The sequence below is a fragment of the Loxodonta africana genome, chromosome 18 (assembly GCF_030014295.1).
Source record: "Loxodonta africana isolate mLoxAfr1 chromosome 18, mLoxAfr1.hap2, whole genome shotgun sequence".
Lineage (NCBI taxonomy): Eukaryota > Metazoa > Chordata > Mammalia > Proboscidea > Elephantidae > Loxodonta > Loxodonta africana.
This window is the reverse complement of record NC_087359.1, coordinates 60,754,505-60,781,364: the sequence shown is the minus strand read 5'-3', so window position 1 is coordinate 60,781,364 and position 26,860 is coordinate 60,754,505. Positions and strand designations below refer to the sequence as shown.

General features: G+C 36.8%; 1 protein-coding gene across 4 annotated transcripts in view; it reads right to left on the bottom strand.

The window, feature by feature from the left end:
• Positions 1-26,860, bottom strand: part of TAOK1 (TAO kinase 1) — a 154,458-nt gene that overhangs the window by 10,661 nt on the left and 116,937 nt on the right. For all 4 annotated transcript variants that reach the window (XM_003416726.4, XM_023556226.2, XM_023556228.2 and 1 more), the window contains 5 exons: positions 26,401-26,529; positions 20,835-21,038; positions 18,319-18,558; positions 7,077-7,289; positions 5,990-6,172 (listed from right to left, as the gene is read on the bottom strand). In XM_003416726.4, coding sequence (XP_003416774.1) covers positions 5,990-6,172; positions 7,077-7,289; positions 18,319-18,558; positions 20,835-21,038; positions 26,401-26,529 — 969 coding nt within the window. The remainder of the gene's footprint in view (positions 1-5,989; positions 6,173-7,076; positions 7,290-18,318; positions 18,559-20,834; positions 21,039-26,400; positions 26,530-26,860) is intronic.

Below are 26,860 nucleotides of genomic sequence, written 5' to 3'. Positions count from 1 at the left end.
GGAATGAAGAGAATTTGTAAAGGAACATCAAATGATTCAAGTTTCAAGATACGTGAGGTCCTAAATAGCCACTGTTCTCTGCAGAAGTCTAGTCCAACAAACATGTTCAGTTTTTATGTATCAGGTTTTTTAAAGTGCCCTTTAAAAAGCATATATTTTGGCATGAGGCACATGCAAATTTAAAAACGTAATACAGTGTGTTAAGATGTAATAACAGATTTATGAGGTACAGCAGAAATACAAAGGGATGGAGTGACAATGAAGTCTTCCACAGGGTTGACATAAAAGCCAGAGTCTCAAGGACAAACAGAAGTTTAACAGAAGAACAAGGGGAAGGAAAGACATTTTCAGCAGAGAGAACATGTGCAAAGGCACAGAGAAATGATTACAGTAAGTGTCGGGAAAACTATAAATAGGTCTGAATAGACTCCCATAAGGAGAGTTTGAAAATTATTGTTCTAAGTACTAAAATATTATAAAAGGGATTTAGAGAGGACATTTTATGTGAAGGTTGAAGGACTTAGATTAGACATGAATGCTTCTTCTGAGGGAAAGACATAAAACAGTTGACTCTGGTGATTTCTGAGTGGAGGAATTAAAGACAAATTTTAATTTCTATTTATGCTTCTCTATATTTTCTAACTTAAAAAAATCTGATGATTGTGTATTTAAAAAATAATTTTTCTACTCTTTTAATATGTCACTCTCATTAGCTGCCATCAAGCTGGCCACTGATTCATGGTGACCCCATGCACAATGGAAGGGAACGCTGCCCAATTCTCTGCCATCCCCATGATCTGCTGGGGATCAGATTATTGTGATCTATAGGGTTTTCAGCAGCTAATTTTTGGAAGTAGATCACCAGGCCTTTCTTCCTAGTCTGTCTTAGTCTGAACAGCTCCACTGAAACCTGCTCAGCATCGTAGCAACACGCAAGTGTCCACTGACAGACGAGTGGTGGCTGCGCTTGACGTATGATTGGCTGGGAGTTCAATGTGGGGGTCTCCCACATAGAAGGCAAGAAGTAATCACTACTATACTATAAAAAAAAAAAAAATTTTTTATATATGGTATATATACTATATATATATAGTATACTATATATTTTATATATACTATATACTATTTTTTTTTATATACTATGTATGTCGAGCCCTGGTGGCGCAGCGGTTACGCATTCGCCTGCTAACCAAAAGGTTGGCAGTTTGAATCCACCAGTCGCTCCTTGGAAACCCTATGAGGCAGTTCTACTCGTCTTATAGGGTTGCTATGAGTCAGAACTGACCCAATGGCAATGGGCTTGGTTTGGTTATACTATATATGAAAGGAGCCCTAGTGGGGCAGTGGTTAATTGCTTTGCTGTTAACCAAAAGGTCAGTGGTTTGAACCCACCACAGGCTCCAAAGGAGAACGATGTGGCAGTCTACTTTTGTAAAGATTACAGCCTTGGAAACCCTCTAGGGCAGTTTTACTCTGTCCTATAGGGTCGCCATTGAGTCAGAATCAACTTGATGGCAACAGGTTTGGTTTCTTTTTTTAATACTATATATAAAATAACCAATTAATAAAGAATTAAATTTACATACCTCTAAGGATTCAAAGAACTTTAAATTTTTTCTTTTAAATATTTCACATGTAAAAATTTCAAAAATTCATTCACTAAAAAGATTTATTTTAATTCAAGGGAACTAATAAATGATGGGAATGCTCTGAGCATTCACTGATCTCAATGCCCTGCATATTATCTGATGGGGACTCAAGTTAAAATAATTGAACACATTAATGCTTGCCAACATTTTAAATAATAAGCACTGCTTCAATTTTGTTTGCTGATTAGTTTTGTTATACAAACTGTGCACACTTTTCAATTAAATACAAAACAAAACTAAGATTGGTGATAGCTTACATCTATCCTCATTTCTTTTAAAACATGTTATTTATCACTGCAAATTAGAAAGATGGTTTCACTGGGTAGACGGAGTTACCATAATGAAGACTTTTGAGAGGCTCTTTCAATCTGTCTTCTTTGAAACCAAATATGATTTTTTGTGTGTGTGAATATTTTCAGTTCCACAGATAAAGGTCTTGTAAGATGTTCCAATTGTTAATTCTTACTTAAAAAAAAAAAGCAACCAGGATGCGATACTAAGTAAAACACTGGGAAAACTAAATGAGATGAGAAAACAAATAAAGCCCGTTTATACTTTGAAAATACTACAACTTTTCATGCATGTATAACATTCACATGGAATTTAAGATTTATAGTTATATTGTCATCTGGTTGAAAATGTAATGTAAATGAAGGATGAGACCAGTTGAAGCAAGACCTCAGGTACACGTGAGGCTTACTTTTTTGGTATCTCAACCTAAAGGAATAATTCTTGGTTCATTTGGAGGCTAAAGCAATCTTCAAATAGAATGATTATTCATCTGGAAACAACTACCTTTCACTCTGGTTCCACCTCAATTTATTTTTCAGATCACTGTTTCTTATCTGTACAACCACAAAGTACAAAAAATAGAGGTGTTATGATTGCTCAAAGTTTTTGCAGAAAAGAAACATGGTTACCAACCAACCCCAGATTGCCTTATAGTCACGCACTTCCTTGAAATGTAAACAGTAGCCCTAGAAATCAAGTAACATTTCAAAGTAGTTTAGATTTATCATCCTGTTGTTCTTTTAAGGAGCCCTGGTGGCAAAGTGGTTAAAGTGCTCTGCTGCTAACCAAAAGGTCAGTGGTCAAACCCACCAGATATGGCAGTCGTCTTCCATAAAGATTACAACCTTGGAAACCCTCTGGCAGTTCTACTTTGTCCTATAAGGTCTCTATGAGTTGCAATCGACTCAATGGCAACAGGTTTTTGTTGTTTTTTTATTACCTTTAATACTAAATAATCTTATGCATTTTTCTGTTACGAAAGCAACATAATCCACATTACAAAAAAGAATGGAAAAAGGAACCAATCCCTATTAACAGATCTACTACCAGCATTATTTCATTTTTTTTTATTAACTTTTATTGAGCTTCAAGTGAACGTTTACAAATCAAGTCAGACTGTCACATATAAGTTTATATACACCTTACTCCGTACTCCCACTTGCTCTCCCTCTAATGAGTCAGCCCTTCCAGTCTCTCCTTTCGTGACAATTTTGCCAGCTTCCAACTCTCTCTATCCTCTCATCCCCCCTCCAGACAGGAGATGCCAACACAGTCTCAAGTGTCTATCTGATATAATCAGCTCACTCTTCATCAGCATCTCTCTCCTACCCACTGTCCAGTCCCTTTCATGTCTGCTGAGTTGTCTTCGGGAATGGTTCCTGTCCTGGGCCAACAGAAGGTTTGGGGACCATGATCGTCGGGATTCCTCTAGTCTCAGTCAGACCATTAAGTATGGTCTTTTTATGAGAATTTGGGGTCTGCATCCCACTGATCTCCTGCTCCTTCAGGGATTCTCTGTTGTGCTCCCTGTCAGGGCAGTCATCGATTGTGGCCGGGCACCAACTAGTTCTTCTGGTCTCAGGATGATGTAGGTCTCTGGTTCATGTGGCCCTTTCTGTCTCTTGGGCTCTTAGTTATCGTGTGACCTTGGTGTTCTGCATTATTTCATTTTAAGTGTAATTTTTAAGTCTTGTATATTCAACACATCATGAAGATTTTTCCATATTAATGCTACCTTTGTAGACATCATTTAAATGGCTGAATAAGATTTTATTAAATGGCTTGGCCATAACTTACTTAATTACACCCCTATTTTAGATGGTTAGGTTGCTTTAAACTATTATAAAATATGCTACGATTAACATAATAATATATATTGTTCTTCCTACATTTTGGATTTATTTCCCTTGGATTTCGGAGGTTCAATATATACTTCTAAATTGATTTCCAAAAGGCATTTGCAATTTATAAGAGTATTACTGTACCTTCACCAATAGGTATTGGTTTTATGCCTGTATTTTATTAGGCTTTGTATAATACGCAGGGCTTGGTTCATAACTGAAATAAGACGGTACCTAAGATGCTGTTTTTGTTGTTAGGTGCCATTGAGTCGGTTCTGACTTATAATGACCCCATGTATAACAGAACGAAACACTGCCCAGTCCTGCGCCACCCTCACAATTGTTGGTATGTTTCAGCCCATTGTTGCAGCCACTATATCAATCCATCTCATTGAGGGTCTTCTTTTTTGATGACCCTGTACTTTACCAAGCATGATGTCCTTTTACAGGGACTGGCCCCTCCTGATAACATGTCCAGAGTACGTGAGATGAAGTCTCGCCATCCTTGCTTCTTAGAAGCATTCTAGCTACACTTCTTCTAACACAGATTCGTTCATACTTCTGGCAGTCCATGGTGTAAATGCTACTTGGAAGTCGTATTATTATAACTACATATGTAATATTATTATTATAATTATTAGAGGCTAATTAATAAAAATTTTTTAATTAGCATAGTATAAGACGCTAACTAGCACTAATACTGAACCACTAGATGGAGCTAAAAATACAAACATACTTCAATAGTACCAGTATTTCTCTCACTACCAAACAAAAAAAAACAAACTCTTTGCTGTCCAGTCAATTCTAACTCACAATGACTCTACAGGACAGAAAAGAACTGCTCCAGAGGGTTTCCAAGGCTGTAATCTTTATGGAAGCAGACTGCCACATCTTTCTCCCATGGAGCAGCTGTTAGGTTTGAACCACCAACCTTCAGTTAGCAGCTGAATACTTAAACACTGCCTGAAACACTATAGGGAGTTTTTCTTTTAATGATAACTTTGAAGCATTGAGAGAGCTTAGACAGAATTTTAAGTACGAAAGAGAGTTGGACTCAGGTTTATGAAATCTGTACAGGGAACAAACTAGGTATTTCAAAATTTATGTTCGTTTCTATCTTCCCATCTTGAATGAGAAACATAACTGAAGTAATTTTAGAGGCAAGTATCTCTCAAAGAAGCCAGTAATAAAGACAGCTGTGCCAGAGGAATAGTAACATCTTATTTAGGTGGTTTTTTTCAAAAGGATATATTTTTCAATATAATAGGGCATTCAATTTTTATCCCAAGAACTGTAGGAAACAGAGGAAAAGTTTATGCGCCTATGGTTCAGAAGCGATGACAACCTTTAATAGACAAGGCCATTAAACAAGTATTAACTAACAATGCCCCACAGACCCAAGACTACATCAGCTTTTGGGAACTTACAGCTCAGGAATTCTGGAACACAGCTCTGAATCTTGGGTACAAGTGATAGGTCATACTACTTCTCAGCACAAATACCTCTCTTTTCTTTACTTCTAAAAACCTTCTGCCTTTTCCTCAAAACACACACACACCTTAGTACCCTTGGTAACCTGGTAGGATGGAAAATAAATTTGGGAATTCTAGTTCTGTTCTTGAATATACTGACAGAGAGTGTGTAAGTCAGAAAAATAAAATAAAGATGCATCTAGAAGTACATTTTGCAGCCTGACTTTTCGCCTGTGTAAGAACTGGTTTTACCTTCTGCCTCCCAGTAATCTTCCATCAATCTGTATAGGACCAGGCCAGGATGTGTGAGTAAAATATATATTCCTGATCCTTTGTTCCTGCCTCTCCCACGCAATTACTGCAGTTCCTTTTCTTCACTATCCAAGTCTTTCTCCAACCTCCTAAGGTAGAGCTAGGTGCACAAAAGAAGTGAGGGGCACAGAGCCAGAGCTACTCTCTCACAATTCAACTGGACACCTTCATATAACCCCATATTCTCTCTAGCAATTACTACTTAATTATATTTTCTTGATTTTTAGAGCCCACTAATTATACGGTTCATTATTGAACCAATAATTAAAAAAATAAGAAAACACTAACTACCACCACTAGAATTAGGGAAATATGATATTGTGAAAGCAATTTGATATAACCTCTGTCCATATGAAAATACATTTATAAATGCTTTTGATGAAAGCAAATTCTCGAATAATTATCTTCTTTCTATTACTTATACCTTTTGTTCTAGGAGTGCCCTGCGGAGGGAGACCCTCTGTTCAAGCTCCCGAAGCTCTCGATCGTGTTGTGCCTCAGCCTGCATCTTGATCTTGCTTTGATATGCATTCAACAGCTCCAGTTCCTGCTGCAACTGCATCTTCAGAACCTGACACTCTGCTTCCTGTGCTTCATCCAAACGCAGCTGAGAGAGAGAAAGAAAACGGCTGTAGCCTACTGTGCACTATCTATAGTGGAAAGGAGGCGCTGTGACAGAAGACAGGCTATTCTTTTGTAGGTTACACAATTGTTTTCTTACATCCTGTAGTGAACATTTCTGAAAAAGAAGGCACAGTAACCAATGATGGCATTACTAAGATAAAGCTACCTACCATAAGCTATTTGGAGGGTGCGTGATTAACCACATTTTTCTTTAGAAAAATCTAGAATCTGATTAGGTGATATACAACTCTGAATCTCTCCTTCCCCAGGGGAAATACTATAGAACAGAGACTAGCAAACTATAGCCTATGGGCCAAATCTGGCCAGCCAACAGTTTTTTTTTTTTTTAATGGTCCACTAGACAAGAATGCTTTTTACATTTTGAAAATAGTATCAATACATCAATAGTTATGTAGGTATCCACACGATAATTAATCCTCAATTTTGCCTCCTGGCCTGCCTTCAAAACCTAAGATATTTGTTACCTGGCCTTTGAGGAAGTTTGCAAACCCCTTATATAAAATACATTTTGTCCTGTACTCAAATGTGGTCATCTGCGTTCACAATGTAGTACTGCTTTTTGCCTACCGCTTAACAATGTTGCTGCTCTGACCTTGATAAGCTGTTGGGATCTGTTCTAAAAACCTCAGAAGCAATGGCAGGGAGCCTGTTCAGAACCTTCAGTACAAATGTTATTAAGGAGATTCTACATGCATCACATCATTTGCAAGCAAAAAGAGCACGAAGAATATGCACTAACATTACTATTTCCCAAGCTGCAGGACAGCGACCATTTCCAATTAGTATTTTAATTGCTAGGATTTTATTTGGGTGGTAGAAGGAAAAAGGAATAGTAAATTTGTTTTGCCTAAATAAAGCACACTTACAGCTTGTGTGGAGAGCATTTCATTAATGCTGTGATCATACTGTTCAGCCAAGATGGCTAACTTCCGGGTCTGCTCCTCCTTGAGCCGCTTCAGAACAGCTTTGTGCTCACTCTTTGGTGTTGTCTCCAGCAGGTGATTTCTTAATGCTTTGTACTGTCTGGTTTGGATTTTGCAGGTATCCTGAAACTGCTTTTTTATTTGGAGTTCCTTAGACTGGGAAGAAAAAGATAAGATGTACGTATTTTTTTAACATATGGCATTTGATATACTTTATGCTTACATGAAAATAAAGGCTGCTAGGAAAAAGGCAGAGGAAAAACAAAAGATTGGATTATAAGGCTCCAGGTACTTTTGCACTTCTTCAATGGGCAAAACCACTGGATTCTATGCATTTTTACAACAAAAACTAACATTAGAACATAAAAAACCCATTTATCACAGGACTTCAAGCAATACTCATTACTCCAATAGTAAACTTAGAGACTTGAGTAAAGAATTAAAATTAGTTCTGATTACTGTGTATGCTAATGACAGAAAACTAAATTTCTTCTCATGAATTTAGTATAGATAAAAAAGCATTTTATTGGCAAGACAATATTTTACCAGATCTCCAACTGAAGGAGAAAATAAGCATATTCATTGTTTCTTATCTGAGACATTAAGCTCCAATTACTTTTAATGACAATCTCAACTCCAACTATATAGTCTATGACAGACCTGGCAAAAGTAGAGTTAGGTACCAAACCAGAAGCTGACTTGGAAGTCTCTAACAGTAACTGAAGAATATTAGTACAACTGTCTTTTTCCTTAATGGAATAAACTACGTAGGAACATGCTTAGTAATAGTTTACTCTTTAACAGCACACGTGAAAACTTGAAGGCTGAGGTCACTAATATTTCACAGGTCAAAAAAGAGTAATGGGGTAGGGGTGGAGGGCAGTCCTCTTCTTGGGGTGATGACAACAGACATGAACTACATACACATTTCTGAGATAACATAATCTGAACTCAAAGACAGAAGAGCTTTGCCTTTAGCTTTTGGTTATTCACTGGGTTAGATATTCTATGAATTCAGATTTTAGAAAACTTTAATGAGGTAAGATTTACTTATATAAAGTATACTGATGGAGTCTACAAGGGAGAATATATATGTTTGTTCCACAAAGGAAGAACCAATAGTTGAAATTATTTTACCTTAATATAAATATAGCCAGATACTGGTTGATACTGTGGGCAAAAAATGTATATATGACCAAAGTTATATACTTGTCTTTTTTTTTTTTTCCTTTCTGTACTACAACATCAACTATGCTCTTCATTTTTTTTTTTTTTTTCCCACCAACTGCAGCATTATATCATAGTCACACAACTTTATTCTGTGAAGGGTCAAGAAATGCGTAGCTACAATACTGGGGAAGCCAGCAAAACTTGTACAAGGCAAGGTCATGGAAGCTCCATAGACACATCCAAACTCCCTGACGGACTGAATTGCTGGGCTGAGGGCTGTGGGGATCATGGTCTTGGGAAACATCTAGCTCAACTGGTATAACGTGGTTTATAAAGAAAATGTTCTATATTCTGCTTTGGTGAGTAGCATCTGGGGTCTTAAAAGCCTGTGAGCAGCCATCTAGGACACTCCACTGGTCTCACCCCTTCGGGAGCAAGGAAGAATGAAGAAAACTAAAGATACAAGGGAAAGATTAGTTCAAAGGACTAATGGACCATATCTAACATGGCCTCCACCAGACTGAGTCCAGTACAACTAGATGGTGCCCAGTTACCACCATTGACTGCTCTGACAGGGATCACATCACAATACAGGATCCTGGACAGAGCTGGAAAAAAATGTTGAACAAAATTCTAACTCAAAAAGAAAGACCAGACTTGCTGGCCTCACAGACACTGCAGAAACCCCAAGAGTATGGCCCCTGGACACCCTTATAGCTCAGTAATCAAGTCACACCTGAGGCTCACCCTTCAGCCAAAGATTGGACAGGTCCACAAAATAAAACGAGACTAAAAGGGCACACCAGCCTTGGGGCAAGGACTGGAAGGCAGGACGGGACAGGAAAGCTGGTAACATGGAACCCAAGGCTGAGAAGGGAGAGTGTTGACATGTCGTGGTGTTGTTAACCAATGTCATAAAACAACAGGTGTACTCACTGTTATATGAGAAACTAGTTCTGTAAACCTTCACCTGAAGTACAATAAAAAATAAGTAAAGAAAAAAAAAATGTGTAGCTAGAAGAAGAAACTCTTGGTTTAGCTATGCCTAGTAGTACCGCTCCTAAATAAATACTGTACTTGTTAACAAAGTTCTTCCATGTACTTCTAGCCAGGAATGGAACAAGTGAAATGTAGACATTCTTTTTAAAAGTTTTTATTTTTAAAATGCTGTGCCAATAAAACTGTCATCATAGCATATCAATAGCCTAATGAGAAAAAAGAGCTCCTTAAAGAATTTTTCTTCAAACAAGAAAGAAGAGTAAGATTAATGCTTATACCAAAGTACACGTACATACCTCAGTGTTTGGCTCAAGTGAAAGCAAAATGACTGTAAGTTAGTTATTTCTACTCATTTAACACCCATAGAGTGAAATCTGGATGGCAGCTGGAGAAATTGCAGAATAGGAGGTAGATTTTTACCCAATCCATTCCACAGAAATGGTACCCCTCCTCCACAAATCCTAGTCAATTCATGTAAGCGCTTAAACCGACCCACTGTCATCAAATCGATTCCAACTCATAGTGACCCTGTAAGACAGGGTAGAATTGCTCCATTGAGTTTTCAAGGCTGTAAATCTTCGGAAGCAGACTGCCACATCTTCCTCCCGAGGAGTGGCCGGTGACCTTTCAGTTAACAGCTGAGTGCTTTAACCACTGTGCCACTAGGGCTCCTCACTCAAATATAAGTCCACCCTATAACCTTTTAAAGTCTTAGAGGAGCTTTAAAGAGGCAACTATTACTTAGGTAAATAGAAATGAGATGACTTGGTGTCAAAATCTAGTCTGTTGAGTTCAAATTAAACAAGTATTTATCATTTAGAGGAAACTGATTTTCTTCCCTGTTAAAGTAACAGAACGTGTTCCTTTATGGCAAACCTTGAGCTTGTCTGTCATCAGATGGAAGCATTCTATCCAAAGTCTGACTGTGAAACATTACTTTTCCCCTTACTTTCTGTGTAGTATCTTTGAAAATCAGACTGGTGTTTAAAAGCTTTCAACAACAGAAAAGAATGGTAAAATGTCAACTATCCTTCACCAGATCCCAGCAAAAATTAGAAGTGATTTATGGTATGTCTGGGGAAAACTAATAAGCTTCCAGTTTGGTTTATCTCTGGATGCTGATGGCTTTAAAACCATAATTAATTTCACAGACATGTTTTAAAATTCTTAAAACTGGTGGGTGAGTGATCTGTAGACAAACTATTATATATCTCTTCTTGGCAAAGAAAACATAAATTTGAAATATCATTATGAATCCCAAGTTTTCTTTTAAGTAATATTTTACTGAGTTTTTGATGAAAGTTTACAAAGCAAGTTAGGTTCCCATAGATAATTTCCACACAAATTGTTCGGTGCCATTAGTTAACATCACAATGAGTCAACATTGTCTTTAATTGTGTCTGTTGCCTCTCTAGTTTCCTTGTCCCTTATCTTCTCATCTTTGCTTTTGAGTAATTGTTGACCTTTTGGTCTCAGTACTGATGGTTTTTAAGCAGGGCCCCAATTTTACAGGTAATATCCTTTATTTTGGAAACCCTGGTGGCATAGTGGTTAAGTGCTACAGCTGCTAACCAAAGGGTCAGCAGTTCGGATCCGCCAGGCGCTCCTTGGAAACTCTATAGGGCAGTTCTGCTCTGTCCTATAGGGTCACTGAGTCGGAACCGACTGGATGGCACTGGGTTTGGTTTTTTTTTGTTTTGGTTATCCTTTATTTTGCGTGTGACTTTGCTATTTCGCTAAAAAGTGATCTCAAGTGGACAGGCTTTGTTCTAGGTTTAAAGAGTATCTAGGGCAATAGCAGTCATCCTCTCTAATATGGCCTGATGTGATCAGCCAATCAGCTGTAAGGGGCATTTCCTTAAGTGTATGGCCTGCATCTAATAAATATATGGATGTTCTGGCAAAACTAGATTGCTTGTTATGGATCCTGCATCTGGTTCTTGAGCCAGCTGCCTGGCGTATTGCCTGCCGATCTTGGGATTCGTTGGCCTCCACAGCCCATTATTAGCCAGTACTCTGCTGTCTGGCCTGCCAATCTTGGGTTTGTCAACCCCTGCAGCAACGTGAGTCAGGAGAAGCCTCCAACTTGACACCTGACCCACACTGACTTGGTACTTGCCAGCCTCTACAACCACGTGAGCCATTTTCTTGAGATAAATCTCCCTCTCTCACTCTCTATATACACTTCACTGGTTTTTTTCTCTAGAGAACCCAACTTAAGACATTTAAGACAGACCCTTACAAGGTAAGTCATTTTGGAAGATTTTTTTCCCAGTAGTAGATTGTCTATTTATTCTTTTTATAAAGTCTTTGATGAGCTTAAGTCTTTAATTTGTATGAGGTCCCATTTATCTAGTTTGCCTTCTTCTATTTGTGAATTTGTTGCAATGTTTGCTATCCGATTTTTAACAAAGATTAGGCTCCATAGCTTTCTCCCTATGTTTTCATCCAGGAATTTTATGGTTTTAGGTTTAATATTTAGGTCTTTGATCCATTTCCAGTTAGTTTTTCTGTAAGGTGTGAGGTATGTGTCCTGTTTTATTTTGCTGCAAGTGGATATTCAGTTTTCCTAGTACCATTTATTAAAAAGACTGTTTCTGCCCCACTGGATAGACTTTGACCCCTTGTTGAAAATCAGCTGTCCATAGATGGCTGGGTTTAATTCTGACTTCTCAATTCTATCCCGCTGGTCTATGTGTCTACCATTGAACCAGTATCAGGTTGTTTAGATAAGAGTGGCTGTATAGTATGTTTTGATAACAGAGAGCGTGTGGCATCCTGCTTTGTTCTTTTCCTTCAATACTGCTTTGGCTATTCGAAGTTTCTTTTCTTTCCATATCAAGTTGGTCATTAGTTTTTCCATTTGAATAAAGACTGTTGTTGAGATTTGTATTGGGATTGCATTGTATCTGTAGACTACTTTAGGCAGAACTGACATTTTCACTATATTAAGTCTTCCAATCAATGAGCATGGAATGTCTTTCCATTTTGTAGGTCTCATTTAGTCTCCTGTAGTAATGTTTTATAATTTTTATTGTATAAGTCTTTTATGTCCCTGGTTAGGCTAATTTCTAGGTATCTTATCAACTTGGGGGCTATTGTAAATGGTACTGTTTTCTTTTTCTTTGGAGTAGTCTTTGTTAGTGTAGAGGAACCCAAATGATTTTTGTGTGTCGATCTTGTACCCTACACAGTGTTGCTAAATTCTTCAATTACTTCCAGCAGTTTTCTTGTGAAATCTTTAGGGTCTTCTGTGTATAGGATCAAGTCATTTGCAAGTAGACAGTTTTACTTCTTCTTCTCTAATTTGGATAACTTCTATTTCTCTTGTCTCATTGCACTAGTTAGGACTTCCAATACGATGATAAGTAAGGGTGGCGATAATGGGAATCCTTGTTTCATCCCTTTCTCAGAGGGAAGCCTCTCAGCCTTTCTCCAGTAAGTATAATGTTGCCTGCTGATTTTGCATACACGCCCTTAATTATGTTGAGAAGTTTCCCTTCTATTCCTATTTTGCTGAGAGTTTTTATTTACCATGAAAGGGTGTTTAATTTTTTCAAATGCCTTTTCTGCACCAATTGATATGATCATATGGTTCTTTTCCTTTGTTTTATTTATGGGGTGGATTATATTGATTGATTTTCTAGTATTGAACCACCCTGGTAATCCTGGTATGCATCCCACTTGACCATGGTATATGATTTTTTTTTAACATGTTGCTGAGGTCTACTGGCTAGAATTTTGTTGAAAAATTTTGCATCAATGTTCATAAGGAATATTGGTCTGTAATTTTCTTTTGTTATGATGTCTTTGCCTGGTTTAGGTATCAGGGTTATGCTGGCTTCACAGAAAGGGTTTGGTAGTGTTTCTCCCTCTTCCACGTTTTTGAAGAGATTGAGTAGGATCGGTGTCAACTCTTCTCTGAATGTTTGGTAGAATTCTCCACTGTAGCCATTTGGTTCTGGTGGCTTGTCTATTTTATTGTTCCCTTCAAAGAACCAACTTCTGGTTTTGTGGATTCTTTCTATTGTTTTTCTATTTAGTTTATTTCTGCCCTGATCTTTATTATTTCCTTTTTTTCTGGTAGCTTTTGAGTTCTTTTACTCTTTGTTCAATTTGTCAGTTTAAGTTATGATTTTGGATCTTTATTTTTAATGTAGGCATTTACTACTATGAATTTCTCTCTGAATACTGCTTTTCCTGTGTCCCAAATGTTTTGTTTTCATTTTCATTTGATTCCAGGAATTTTTACATTTCACTTACAATTTCATCTATGACCCAAGAGTGTTTTGGTGGTGTATTATTTAGTTTCCATGTATTTATTATTATTTTTCCCATTGTTGATTTCTAGCTTCATACTGTTATGGTTAGAGAAGATGCTTTGATGATTTCAATTTTTTTAAATTCGTTGAGACTTATTTTGTGTCCTAGCATACTGTCTACTCAGGAAAATGATCCATGTGTGCTGCAGAAGAATGTATATTGTTCTGGTGCTGGGTGGGGTGTTCTATAGTGTTCTATATATATTTGTTAGGTTCAACTGGCTTATGGTTTTATTTAAATTCTCAGTGTCCTTAGTGATCTTGTTTTTAGATGTTCTGTCTATAACTGAAGTGGTGTGTTTAAGTCCTCTACTATTATTGTGGGTTGTCTATTTCTCCTTTCATAGTAGTTAGTATTTGTTTTACATATTCGGTGCACTGGTGTTAGATGAATATATGTTTAAAATTGCTATATCTTCTTGCTGTATTGACTTATTATTATGTAATGTCCTTTATTTCTTGGAATAACTTTTGATTTAAAGTCTATTTTATCTGATATTAGTATGGCCACCCCTGCTCTTTTTTGTTTACTTGTACATGGAATATTTTTCTCCATCCTTTTATTTTCAGTCTGTTTGTGGCCTTACATCTATGGTGTGTTTCTGTAGACTGCAAAAGGATAGATAATTTATTTTTTTTTAATCCATAATGCCACTCTCGGCCTTTTGCATGTGGCATTTAGACCATTTACATTTAAGGTTAGTACTGAAAATGAAGCGTGTACCTCACTCATTTTGCTATTTGTTTATTGAATGTTTCAATCTTCTTTCTTTTTTATTCTGATTTTTCTGTTTTCATTTGTACTTGGCTGCTTTCTTGTGATGAGTCATTTTGTATTCTTCCTTCTCTTCTTCTGAATGTTTTTTTCTTGGTGATTTCTTAGTGGTTATCACATATATTACATCACGTAACTTACAACTCAAAAATACTTAACACATGAGCAACAGTTTTCATATAACCTTAACATAATAAATCTATTCCTGACATGCTCCCTCTCTCCTCCATTTCTGTTGATGTGTCTCCATTAGCATCGGTAACCCACTGTCATTGAGTTGATTCTGACTCACAGTGACTCTACAGGAGTAGAACTGCCGCATAGGGTTTCTAAGGCTGTAATCTTTATGGAAACAGACTACATCTTTCTCTCTCAGAGCAGCTGGTGGGTTTGAACCACTGACCTTCCGGTTAGCAACTGAGCACTTTAACCACTGTGGCACCAAGGCTGCTTATTATCATCAAAATAACCTATATTCAATAAGTTTACTTTGTACTTATTTCTTACAAACTTGATGTATTGTTAGTGGGATTTAATTATTGAGTTTATTAGTTGAAAATACCATAGACTTGGTCTATATGATTGCCCGTGTTGTGTTTTTTGGACATCTCCCTTTTATTTTTTGTTTACTGTTTTTTTCCCCATATAAGGCAAGAGCATTAAATAAATACTCATATCTATAAAATTTTTTTTTTTTATAGATATGAGTATTTATTTAATGCTCTTGCCTTTCCATTTGGAGTACCCTTGAGTAATACTTGCAAAGCGGGTCTGGTAGTGGCAAATTCTGGAGCTTCTGTTTATTTGGGAATGTCTTGATTTCCCGTTTTTGAATGACAACTTTGCTGGGTAAATAATTCTTGATTGGCAATTGTTTTCGTTCGGTATTTTATATACGTTGATCCATTGTCTTCTGGCCTCTAGCGTTTCTGGTAAGAAACTCGCAGTAATTCTTATGAAAGCCCTTTGGTATGTTATTGGGTTTCTTTCTTGCTGGTTTCAGAATTCTTTGTCTTTGGTTTTCAAGAATCTTATTAGGATATGGTGCAAAGTTGACCTTTTTGTATCTGTTCTAATTGGGGTTTGTGTAGCTTCCTGTGTTTGCAGGCTTGGTTCTCTGTTTAGGTCTGGGAAATTCTCTCTGCTATCTCTTGGAAAATTGTTTCTGTGCTTTTATTGTTGTCATGGTGCTCTGGGATTCCACTAATTCTAATGTTCGATCTCTTAACTGAAACACGTATTTCCTTTTGGGTTTGTTCACCTTTATTTGTTCTTTTTTCTTGTCTTCTAGTTGACTTATTCTGTCTTCTGTCTGTTCAACTCTATTTTTGAGTGTTTCTCTTGCTTTTTCTAAATCAGTTGCTTTATTCTTCAGCTTCAGTAGTTCTCTTGGGTTTTTTTTTTTTTTTGCTTGTTTTTATTTTCCCTTCTGAGTCTCTTTTTTTGTTCCTCCATTTGTTTCCTGACCACCACTAGTTTGTTTTCTCCATACTTTTTGCTTTCTTTAAGCTTACTTAGCACCATCATGTGAAAATTATCAATTTTTTAAGTTAGTCTGATCTCTACTGGAGAAATTTCCTCTTTTTCACGTTTCGCTTTTGATTGGTCCTTCTCCTCTTGTGATTTTGCATGTTTTAATATTTTTGTTGATCTTGGGACTTTTTTTTTTTACTTTAAATTTTGTAGTCTGGTTTTTGTGGGAAAATTTTCTGATTGGACTCCCTGCTCGTGCAGTGGCCAAGCACTCAGCTGGCAACTAGCACCCACCAGCCACTCTATGAAAAAAAGATGCAGCAGCCTACCTTTGCAAAGGCTCACAGCCTTGGGAACCCCACAAGGTAGCTCCACTCCACTCCACCCCACACGGCCACTATGGGTGAGAACTGACCCATTGACAGTGGGCTCGGTATGTCTCCTGAGAACCAACAGAGGGCACTCTTATCCTTAATTTTTTCAGTGTTGATTCAGTTCTGGATGCTTGATCTCTGGGATCAATGCGCACGCACGGGAGGGAAGGTTTAGCTGGTCACAGACTCTGACACAAGCAGTGGGGCTTGACTTACCTGGGGCAAAAGTAAGGGGATCTCTATGTCTCTCTCTCATGGGTGCCCCTTCACAAGCTCTCCCCTGGTGTACCGCTGTGGGCAGAGAGCTAGCCATTTTCGTCTGTGTTGCCGTCTGTTTGAAGTATTCCCCCTTGTCCTGCTGCCCTTGCAGTTTCTCCTGGTTCTAGTTGCCTGTCTGTCTCAGGCCTCAGCGAGATTCAACAACATTCTCTCGCAGTGTCATGGTCTCCCTTCACCCCCTCCCAAATGCAAGGCCCGCGAACTACCAAAGCAATCTGCACTGCCTTAAAAATTCAGGCTGGAGCTTCCTCAGATTAGCTCCTTTTCTGTGTTCCTTGTTTAGGGTATTCCCTAGTCCCATCCCCAAATGCATGTGATGAGTGAGTGCTCTCAATGTTAGTAGGGAGGTTCTCTCAACTTCTGTACCATCTCCGCTCTTCCTTTCCCCCCACTTCTGGACTCACCTCAACTCTCCAACACCTCAGCTGCTGTTTGGAGCTTTGACATCTCAGTCTGTGCTTGTTTTTATTTGTTGTTCAGTGGCTTAGTTGCTGGAGGAGTACGTGGGAGTGCACCCTCACTTCACCATCTTGCTCTGCCCCTCACAGATTCCAATTTTTCAGACCAATGACTGAGGAAGGTTATGTTGGTAGTCAACATAACTACTCTTTAAATCATGTTAATTAGCTGCTTTTAAGATACAGCAAAGTGAAATTTTACTTACGTTCACTTGGAAAGGTATATGCTTAGGTATGTGTTATAGCTTCAGATTTTGACACAGGTTATCTTTGTGAATGAATTTCCACTCTAGCATAGTACAATTATTCAGGGCAAGAACCAGGAACAGTTTTATAGTTTAAGTATCAGATAATTAAAGAAGAAAAATGGTTTTAAACAGAAACTACTGTGGGATCTAGCCCTTTAGTGGATACAAATAAAAGTTTAAAATGTACAGATATGTACAGATTGAGGTATGGCCATGGATGGTAGCCTACGAATACGGTGGTTTTTGATTTTTAAGAATCATAAGATTCTATTCCTTACTTATTACAAGTTATAAAATTTGAAAATTTCTTTGAATTGTTAATTGGTTGACTTTGGTGAGATTAGGGGAGAGTGGGAAGTTTTTCAGTTTATAATACACTTGTATCTTTTGAATTTTGAACCATGTGAATAGACTCCTCTATTCAAAGCAAATACAAATTTTAAAGTCCTTTGGTAATATATATCGCCAGCACTTGCCTTTCCTTATTTGTTTGGGGAAGGGCATATAACAACTTGCTCCATTCTGATGCGCTGGACATCCTGATATTAAAAATATACCTTAATTACCCATGCTATGGTCCTACTTACATTACCAAGCACAGAGAGAAAATGAGCAGGATAGAAGAAACACTGTGATGGTTCTACTATTCCACTTCAGATGAGTACAGACAACAGGGTAAAAAGGGATTTTTCATTTATTGGCTTCTGCACTGATTAAAAACTTATTGTCCTTTCTGGATATATATTTAGAGCAAATAAGATTCCAAACCAGTATAACACAGAACAATAGAAGCCAACATGTTAGCATGTTGACATGCAGAATCTAATATCAGTATTGGACATTTAGGCAGGCTGAAATTAAGAATCTTGATTTTTATCGGCACTTTCCACATTTAAAAGTTCTTGCCTTTTTTTGAGAACTAGATAAGCAAAAGCCTGTACCCACATTGAAACTACCCAAGCAAGCTTAAAATGAAGAGAGTGTGTTCAATTTCTTTATGACAGACATCTGCCTTGGGACTTTTACTACTTACATGGATGGCTTTTATTTCTTTTTCCCTTTGTCAATAAGCTTAGGCTAAAGGTACCTTTAGACTCTTAGGCTGTTGTCGAACCTCCATGACATGCTTTCGTCTTAGTTCTCGTTCTCTTCGCTTGTTATATTCCAGCTGGTTAGTGAGCTCAGTCTGGTGCTGCAATCTGATCAGTTCACAGCGCATCTTCTGGATTGTATTGAGGTGACGGAACTCCAGCTCTTGCATGGATTCATGCTGTCGCAGTAGCATGGCATGCTCTAAGTCCTTCTGCGTCTGCCTTTTATTCAACTCCTAATCCATAACATAGAAGACATAGGTATAATTTACTGCTGTACAATGCTGGAAAAATAAAATTAGATCCTAAGAAAGAGGGCTGTCAGGAAACAGATTAATTCTCTGATTCAATAATGGCTAAAAAGTAAATACAAAGGTTTCATGACTTTTACTTTAATAAATGGCAATTAGTGGCACAAATAACCTTAATACATTCATTTACTACTTACTGATACTATTTTATACTATAAGCTTAGACACATCAAATCTATCTCGAGATTTTACTTTCTTCTTTTATTCCTTTCTTTTCTTTCATTATTGTTTACTGATTTTATCTTTGAAGAAGGATTCTAATTCATCCTTTGAATTTCTATAGACTATATTATTCAGTTCTATTATATATATTCAGTATAGTGTAGTGGTTAAGAACATAGCCTCTAGAGCTAGACTGCCTGTATCTAAATTCTGGCTCTGCTAATTACTAGTAGTGAGACCTTGGGTAAATTACTTCAACTCTCTCTTTCAGTTTCCTTACCTCTAAAATGGAGATAATATAACACAGATATTTAACAGATTTATTGTGAGAATGAAATAAGTTCATAAATGAAATGTCCCCAGAATAGTACCTAGCACTTTGTGCTCAATAAATGTTATTATTCTTTTTCTCAGATTAGAAACAACAGCTATATACATGCACACAAAATGTAGATGTCAAACTTGGCCTTTTGCCTCTGCAACCTACTTCCCAGAGACCAAGAGTTTGGAACATATGCCTCCCAACTTTTTCTATGCTTATTGTGACACATCTTTTATACAAAAACATCTAGTTTTAAAAACTAGGTAACAAAATAATAAGCATGTAACCTGCTTTCTTCACCTAACAATATATTAGACATACATCCAGATCAGTACATAGATTTTTTTTGTTTCTTAATTTTTTTAATCATTCCTCTACAGTTACACATTTAAGCTGTTTCCAATTTTTGCTTTTATAAATTAAGTTTCAATAAATATTTATGCATACTGCATCATATAATCATGTTATTATATCTGGAGGACAGAGTTCTACAAGTGGATTTGATGGTTAAAAGTATATGTACATACTAAGTCTTAAAGGCCACTGTTAAAATTATGCTCCAAAGGGGTGGTATCAATTTATATTCTTACCAACAGTGCCTATTTCCTCATACCATGCTAGGATTGATGGTACCAATATTTAAAATTTTTTCTATTTAACCAATGCCACTGCTTTAATTAGAATTTCTTCAATTATTAGTGATTTTGAATAATTATGCTATATTTGAAGATTATTTTAAGCCACTCTGGGAAATAAATTTACCTATGCTCACAAGTATCCCTAATAATCACTGGTGTGAGAGTTTCTGCAACATTTGCTATATTAATAATTAGATGATCATAAAAGTATATTAAATGGTAATATAAACCTCATGACACCCATTTCAGATCAAAGAATAAAATGCCCTATTAATGTCCTCATATTTAAAAATTAGTACTTCTTTCATTCATGCATTATTTAATAAATATTTACTGAATGCCTAATGGAGGCCAGACACTGGGGATATAATTGATTAGATGAAGTCTGTGACTTCACATAGCTTCTAGTCTAACGCCATTCTAGTGAGGGATATAGAATTCCACCCCCTCCCCCCCAAAAAATATGTGCATGTGTGTGTAAGAGAGAAGGAAGTGGAAAGAATAAAAGTTAAAGAAGACAGAAACATTTGGTCATCAGGAAGGCTTTTCTAAAGAGGTAATATTTGAGTAGAGACTTGAATGAAGGGAGAGAGCAAGTCATAGGGATATCTGTGGTAAGAGTGATCAAGGCAGAGGGAAATATAAGTGCAAAGGCTCTGAGGTTGAAAGGTGATTAGCATGTTTTCAGGAAAGGATTATGTTCATTAAAGAATTTTAAGTTTCATTATTATTCAAACGTGCCTCCCTCACTTCCAGAGGTCTCTTTTCAGTCAAATAATAGATTGGCTTATAAAATAAACAATATCATCCATGAGAAATGTACTCCCTTAAACAATCAACTATACAAGAACAAACTGTCACTGTCTACTCAAAAGCAAAGATGAAATGAGATGGTAAAGAGGGGCAGGGAAGCTAGATAAATGGAAACAGAACGAAAACAATGAGAATGCTGACATATTATGACAATTATAACCATTGCAAAGGAACAATTTGTACAAAAATTGCTAAATGGGAACCTAATTTATGTGTAAACTTTCACCTAGAAAACACACAAACACACACATACACACAAAACATACCTCCCTGACAAGGTCTTGCTCCAAGTTATGACGCCCAAGTAACATTCTTCTTTTGAAGCGACGGCATTCCAGCTCTAGGTATTGTCTCTGACGTCGAAGAAGGTTAGCTTCTTCTTCTGCTTGAAAATGCTGTATATTCTCCTTCTGCTTTGAAAGCCACTCTTGTTTTTCTTTTTTGGGGGTGCTCTGGTTTTCATTCAGCTCCTGGCAACATAAACAACTAACTTAGCTCAAAATACATAAAAAACTAACCACATGAATGTACTATTTGGTATCTGGTACGTTTAAATAAAAGCATTTTACTGGGTTTCCTCTCTAATGCCCAGGCAAGGGAATGACCTTGAGAAGGTAGGTTATATTTTCCCGAGTTACCTGTGAAGTAAGACAAGAAAAGAGAAATGTACACTACAAAATATGCATACCTTTTAGCTTTACATAGCTACATTTCTGATGCCTCCTAGCTTCAAAAGCACATGCTGATTGGTCAATAAAATAAAACCTGTCCTTCTTTGGACTCTTCCCAAGAAGAGACAGATACAGTGCTTTCAGGTGAAAATTACATGTCAATTAAAATTATGGCTAAAACACAGTCTTATTCTTTGCTTTAGACATCCTAAGTATTAAGTTTTCGATAAAATTATGGATGGAGTAAGTATAAAAGAATCGGAAATTAAAACGGAAAATCAACAAAACTATGGAAGAACAGAGACCTCCTTTATGAATGGTATTTAATTTTCAGCATTAATACTTCACTGAACAAAGCAAAACCGATCGAAATTCCAACAACATTCTTTAACAAGATGGAAAAACTAATCTCCAACTTTATATGGAAATGAAAGAGGACCTGGATAGCTAATGTATTACTGAAGAAGAACAAAGTAGAAGGCCTCACATGTCCTGATCTCAGAACCTACTATACAGCCACGATAGTCAAAACAGTCTGGTACTGGTACAACGACCGACACACAGACCAATGAAACAGAATTGAGAACTTACAAGCAAATCCATCCAGCTATGGACAGCTGATCTTTGACAAAGGGTCAAAGTCCATTGAACAGGGAAGAGATAGTATCTTTAACAAACAGTGCTGGCAAAACTGGATATCCATTTGCAGAAAAATGAAACAGCATCCATAACTCACACCATACACAAAAACTAACTCAAAATGAATCAGAGTCCTAAATGCTAAACATAAAATTATAAAGTTCATAGAAGAAAACACAGGGACAAAGTTTGGGGCCCTAATTTATGGCATAAATAGTCTAGCAAACGTAACTAAAAATATACAAATAGCAGAGGATAAACTAGGTAACTGGGACCTCCTAAAAACTAAATACTTATGCTCATCAAAAGACTTCACCAAAAGAGTAAAAAGAGAACCTACAGACTGGGAAAAATTTTTGGCAATGATATATCTGACAAGGGTCTAATCTAAAACTTACAGAAAACTTCAACACCTGAACACCAAGACAATCCAACTAAAAAAATGGGCAAAGGATATGAATAGACACTTTACCAAAGAAGACATTCATGTGGTTAATAAAAACACATGAAAAGATGCCCGTGATCATTAGTTATTAGAGAGATGCAAATCAAAACTACACTGACATATCACCTCACTCAAGCAATAACGGCACTGATTAAAAAAAAAATCAGAAAACAAATGCTGGCAAGGTTTTGGAGAGATTGGAACTCTTATACGCTGCTGGTGGGATTGGAAAATGGTGTGGCACGTCCTTAAAAAGCTAGAAATAGAAATACTACATGATCTAGCAATCCTACTCCTAGGTATGTGTCCTAGAGAAATAAGAGCTGTGATGACACAAATAGACATGTACACACCCATGTTCACTGCAGCATTATTCACAATAGCAAAAAGATGGAAACAACCTAAGTGTCCCTCAATGGATGAATGGATAAACAAATTGTGGTACATACACACAACGGGATACTATACAACAAGAAGAATGATGAATCTGCAAAGCATTTCACAACATGGATGAATCTGAAGGACATTATGCTGAGTGAAATAAGTCAATCACAAGAGGACAAACAGTCTGAGACTACTATTATAAAAAGTTAAGAATAGGTTTACACACAAAAAGAAACATTCTTTGATGGTTACCAGGAGTAAGAGGGGGAGGAAGGGAGAATCATAAACTATAGAGTAGACATGTGCTAACTCTGGTGAACGGAAATGGAATATACAATATGGGGAAGTCAGAATAACATGACCAAGGCAAAGAAAGACACTGAAAGGCATGTAAGAATAAAGGACAAATAAAGGGTAAATACTATAACATATACTGTTATGGACTGAATTGTGTCCCCCAAAACTGTGTGTCAACTTGGCTAGGCCATGATTCCCAGTATTGTGTGATTGTCCATCATTTTGTATCTGATGTGATTTTCCAATACACAGTAAATTCTACCTATAAGATGTTAATGAGGCAGGATTAGAGACAGTTATGTTAATGAGGCAAGACTCATCCACAAGGTCAGCCTGTGTCTTGAGCCAATTTCTTTTGAGACATAAAAGAGAAAAGTGAGCAGAGAGACAGGAGGACCTCACACCACCAAAAAAGCACTGCAGGGAGCACGGCACGTCCTTTGGCCCCGGGATCCCTACGCTGAGATGCTCCTAGACCGGGGAAGACTGATGACAAGGACAATCCTCCAGAGTCGACAGGGAAAGCCTTCCCCTGGAGCTGGCTCTGAATTCAGACTTCTAGCCTACTAGACTGTGAGAGAATAAATTTCTACTTGTTAAAGCCATCCATTTGTGGTATTTCTGTTATAGCAGTGCTAGATAACAAAGACATATACGATCCTGCAACAACATTAACAACAACAATTTGTGAGTGGATATTTAGATAGATATGTATGTTAAATAAGTGTGGAAAGTCCTATGGGAGTACACTTGCATGCATATACAGGTATAGTTTTGGATATTTGTAATCAAGAGTGTGTCTTAGTTGGCTGCTCAAAAGCTTTTAAGACCCCAGATGGTACTCACCAAACTAGATGTAGAACACTGTCTTCATGAACTATGTTATGCCAGTTGACCTGTATGACCTCTGAGACTATGGTCCTTAGCCATCAAGCCCAGTAATTTAGTCTTTTGAGATGTTTGGTTATGTCTAAGAAATTTCCAAAACTGTGCCCTCTATGTACACTATTACATATATGAATATACATATGGCACATATAAAAAAAAAAATCTCAAAAGACTAAATTACTGGACTTGATGGCTAAGGACCATAGTCTCAGAGGTCATACAGGTCAACTGGCATAACATAGTTCATGAAGACAGTGTTCTACATCTAGTTTGGTGAGTACCATCTGGGGTCTTAAAAGCTTTTGAGCAGCCAACTAAGACACAACTCTTGATCTTTTCCCATCTAGAGCAACAGAGAGTGAAGAAAACCAAAGATTCAAGGAAGCAATTAATCAATAGGATTAATGACTCAAAGGAACAGCAGCCTCCTCTAGTATGAGACCAAAAGTACTAGATGGTGCCCGGCTACCATTCCAATAGCTCTAACCAGGAACACAACAGTAGGTCCCATTAGAATGGGAGAAAAATGTGGAACAAAATTCAAATTCATAAAAAAGACCAGACTTACTGGTCTGATAGAGACTGGAGGAACACCTAAGAGTACTGCCCTAAGACATCCTTCTAACTTGGAAGCTCCTAGGAACAATTAACTATATGAGACCAAAAGGTTACCACTTGCCCAAAAGCAAAGATGAGAAGGCAGGGAGAGGCAGGGAAACCAAACAGATAAAAACAGGAAACCCAGGTGGAGATGGGGAGAGTGCTGACACATTGCAGGGACTGCAACCAATGTCACAGAAAGAACTGTGTATGAATGACTGAATGCTAAACTAATCTGCTGTGTGAACTTTCACCTAAAGTGCACACACACACACAGAACTTATGGTTTTCTACACTGTTTTAAAGATCATGTCACAAACTACCTCAATGAAAATGCATTTATACTGGGCAAGGCAAAAAAATTGACAGTCAATGAGACAAACTCTAGAACGATAATTAATACCAGTATATTTTCAAACTAAAAAGCAACAACATTGTACAGGATACAATCTAGCTAGCTTTCCAAGTATGAGATGATTTTTCAGACTTCTAAAGTCACAGTCCTTTCCTTATTGTTCAAGAAAGGGTGTAACTCTTTACAGCTTTGGTTCATAAGATATTCAAACACATAAAAATAAAAAGCATATCAATTAGTAGTTCTCAATGTAGTTTGTACACACACAGCATGGGAAGACACAGGGATAATATTAGCACATGCACAGAGAATCACCTGGGAATACTTTTTAAAATCTTCTGCCAGGGAACTTCCCCACCCAGATTCTGATATGTCCCTTTCTCTACAGTGAGAATCCTTATTCCAAATAAATGTAAATACAAACACAAAAAAATCTGACTTCTAAAAGAAAATGAATTTATTAGTTGGACTACAAGTTAAATGCCTAAAAAATTATCTAAGCCAACTTACCCATAAAGCTAAAATCCCATTTCATTGGAAAACAGAACTATACAACTACATTCTGTTGGATATTTATTTACAGTTGGGAAACTCCACTTACAATCTTTTCCAACCAAATGTTCTACTACAGAGTTTGACTTCTGAATTATAGTTTTAGGAATATAGTGTCGGGAACACTCTATAGAGTTGGCAAAATCCTATCAATTAAGCTTACTTGCAGGATATATGGCAAGTCCATGTGCCACCAATACGTATGTAACAAGACTTACATATCCGATTATAAGGCAAATTCCTACACAAGAAAAAGCATTGATATCAAAGAGATTACTCTTATGAAGATTCATTAATATATCGCAGTGTGCTAATCAATTATATGGACTAAAAATTTTACTCAATCACTCTGTGAGATAGAATAAATAAAAAGACATCATTTTTCTATCCTGGCTACTATCCTAAATAATTATCCCTTTTGGATATTACCTTGGAAAAATTAAGGTTTTTTTAAAAGTTTGACTAAATCTGCTTTTAAAAGTTCACAAAAGTGGCACATACAGGGCAAATACACATGAAACCATGTAGCCATAAAGAAACAATCAGCATGTTCTCCTATGAAAGAAAATATGATAAGCAAATATATCTTTTATCCTCATTCTATGCTAAAAAATCATAATAAGAACAAATCATTATAATCTTCTGGGCCAAAGTAAGAAGGTAAGGTTTACTTTAAAATAAGCAATGTGGGGCTTTTTTCACAGCTCAAATATTTTGTTTTTGTTTCCAATGAGTCAACTACTTAAGAACTGAAGAAAGCTATTATACATAAAAATAATTTATATTTTCAGGACATGATTCTTTTTAGATCCCACTCAACTGGAGAACTTAGTCGGCTGAAGGGTAATTGGTTACAACCAACATCTTCAGTTAAATTGATATACACTTAGTAGTTACAAAAAACAACAGTAAATTTTATCCTAATGGTTCTATGAGTTGATCATCATTAGACATAATCAATAAACAGGTAACTCGCTTGATAATTTTTATAAATTAAGTACCTCCTTAAGCTGTTCCTTTCGAAGTTTATATTCTCTTTTTTGGGACTCTAAAAAGCTGTTTAGTTCTTTCTTCTGCTGGGCCTGAATATGCTGCTGAAATTTTTTCTCCTCATTTGTCATCACTTTAGCCTATATGAAATTCAAAAAATGATATCAAGTTAGCTAAGTAGGCAGATAGATTCAAAGGAGCAGTTTGATACACATCATTTAATACACAACACTAAAGATATCTATTTTTTTGTAAGAAACATAAAGCATTGCCAAAATAAGAATACCTAACCAAATTATTAATAAACATTACTCAGCCCCTGTATCATTTGAGTTCCACAGAACCAGTAATGAACTCTTTATTAAAATATTGATCTCTTACAGGATCAAGATGTCTTCACCTGTTTTTCATTTAACAGGATTATAGCTTCCCCCAATAAAATAAGACAAATATACAAGGCTCTTATCTTCA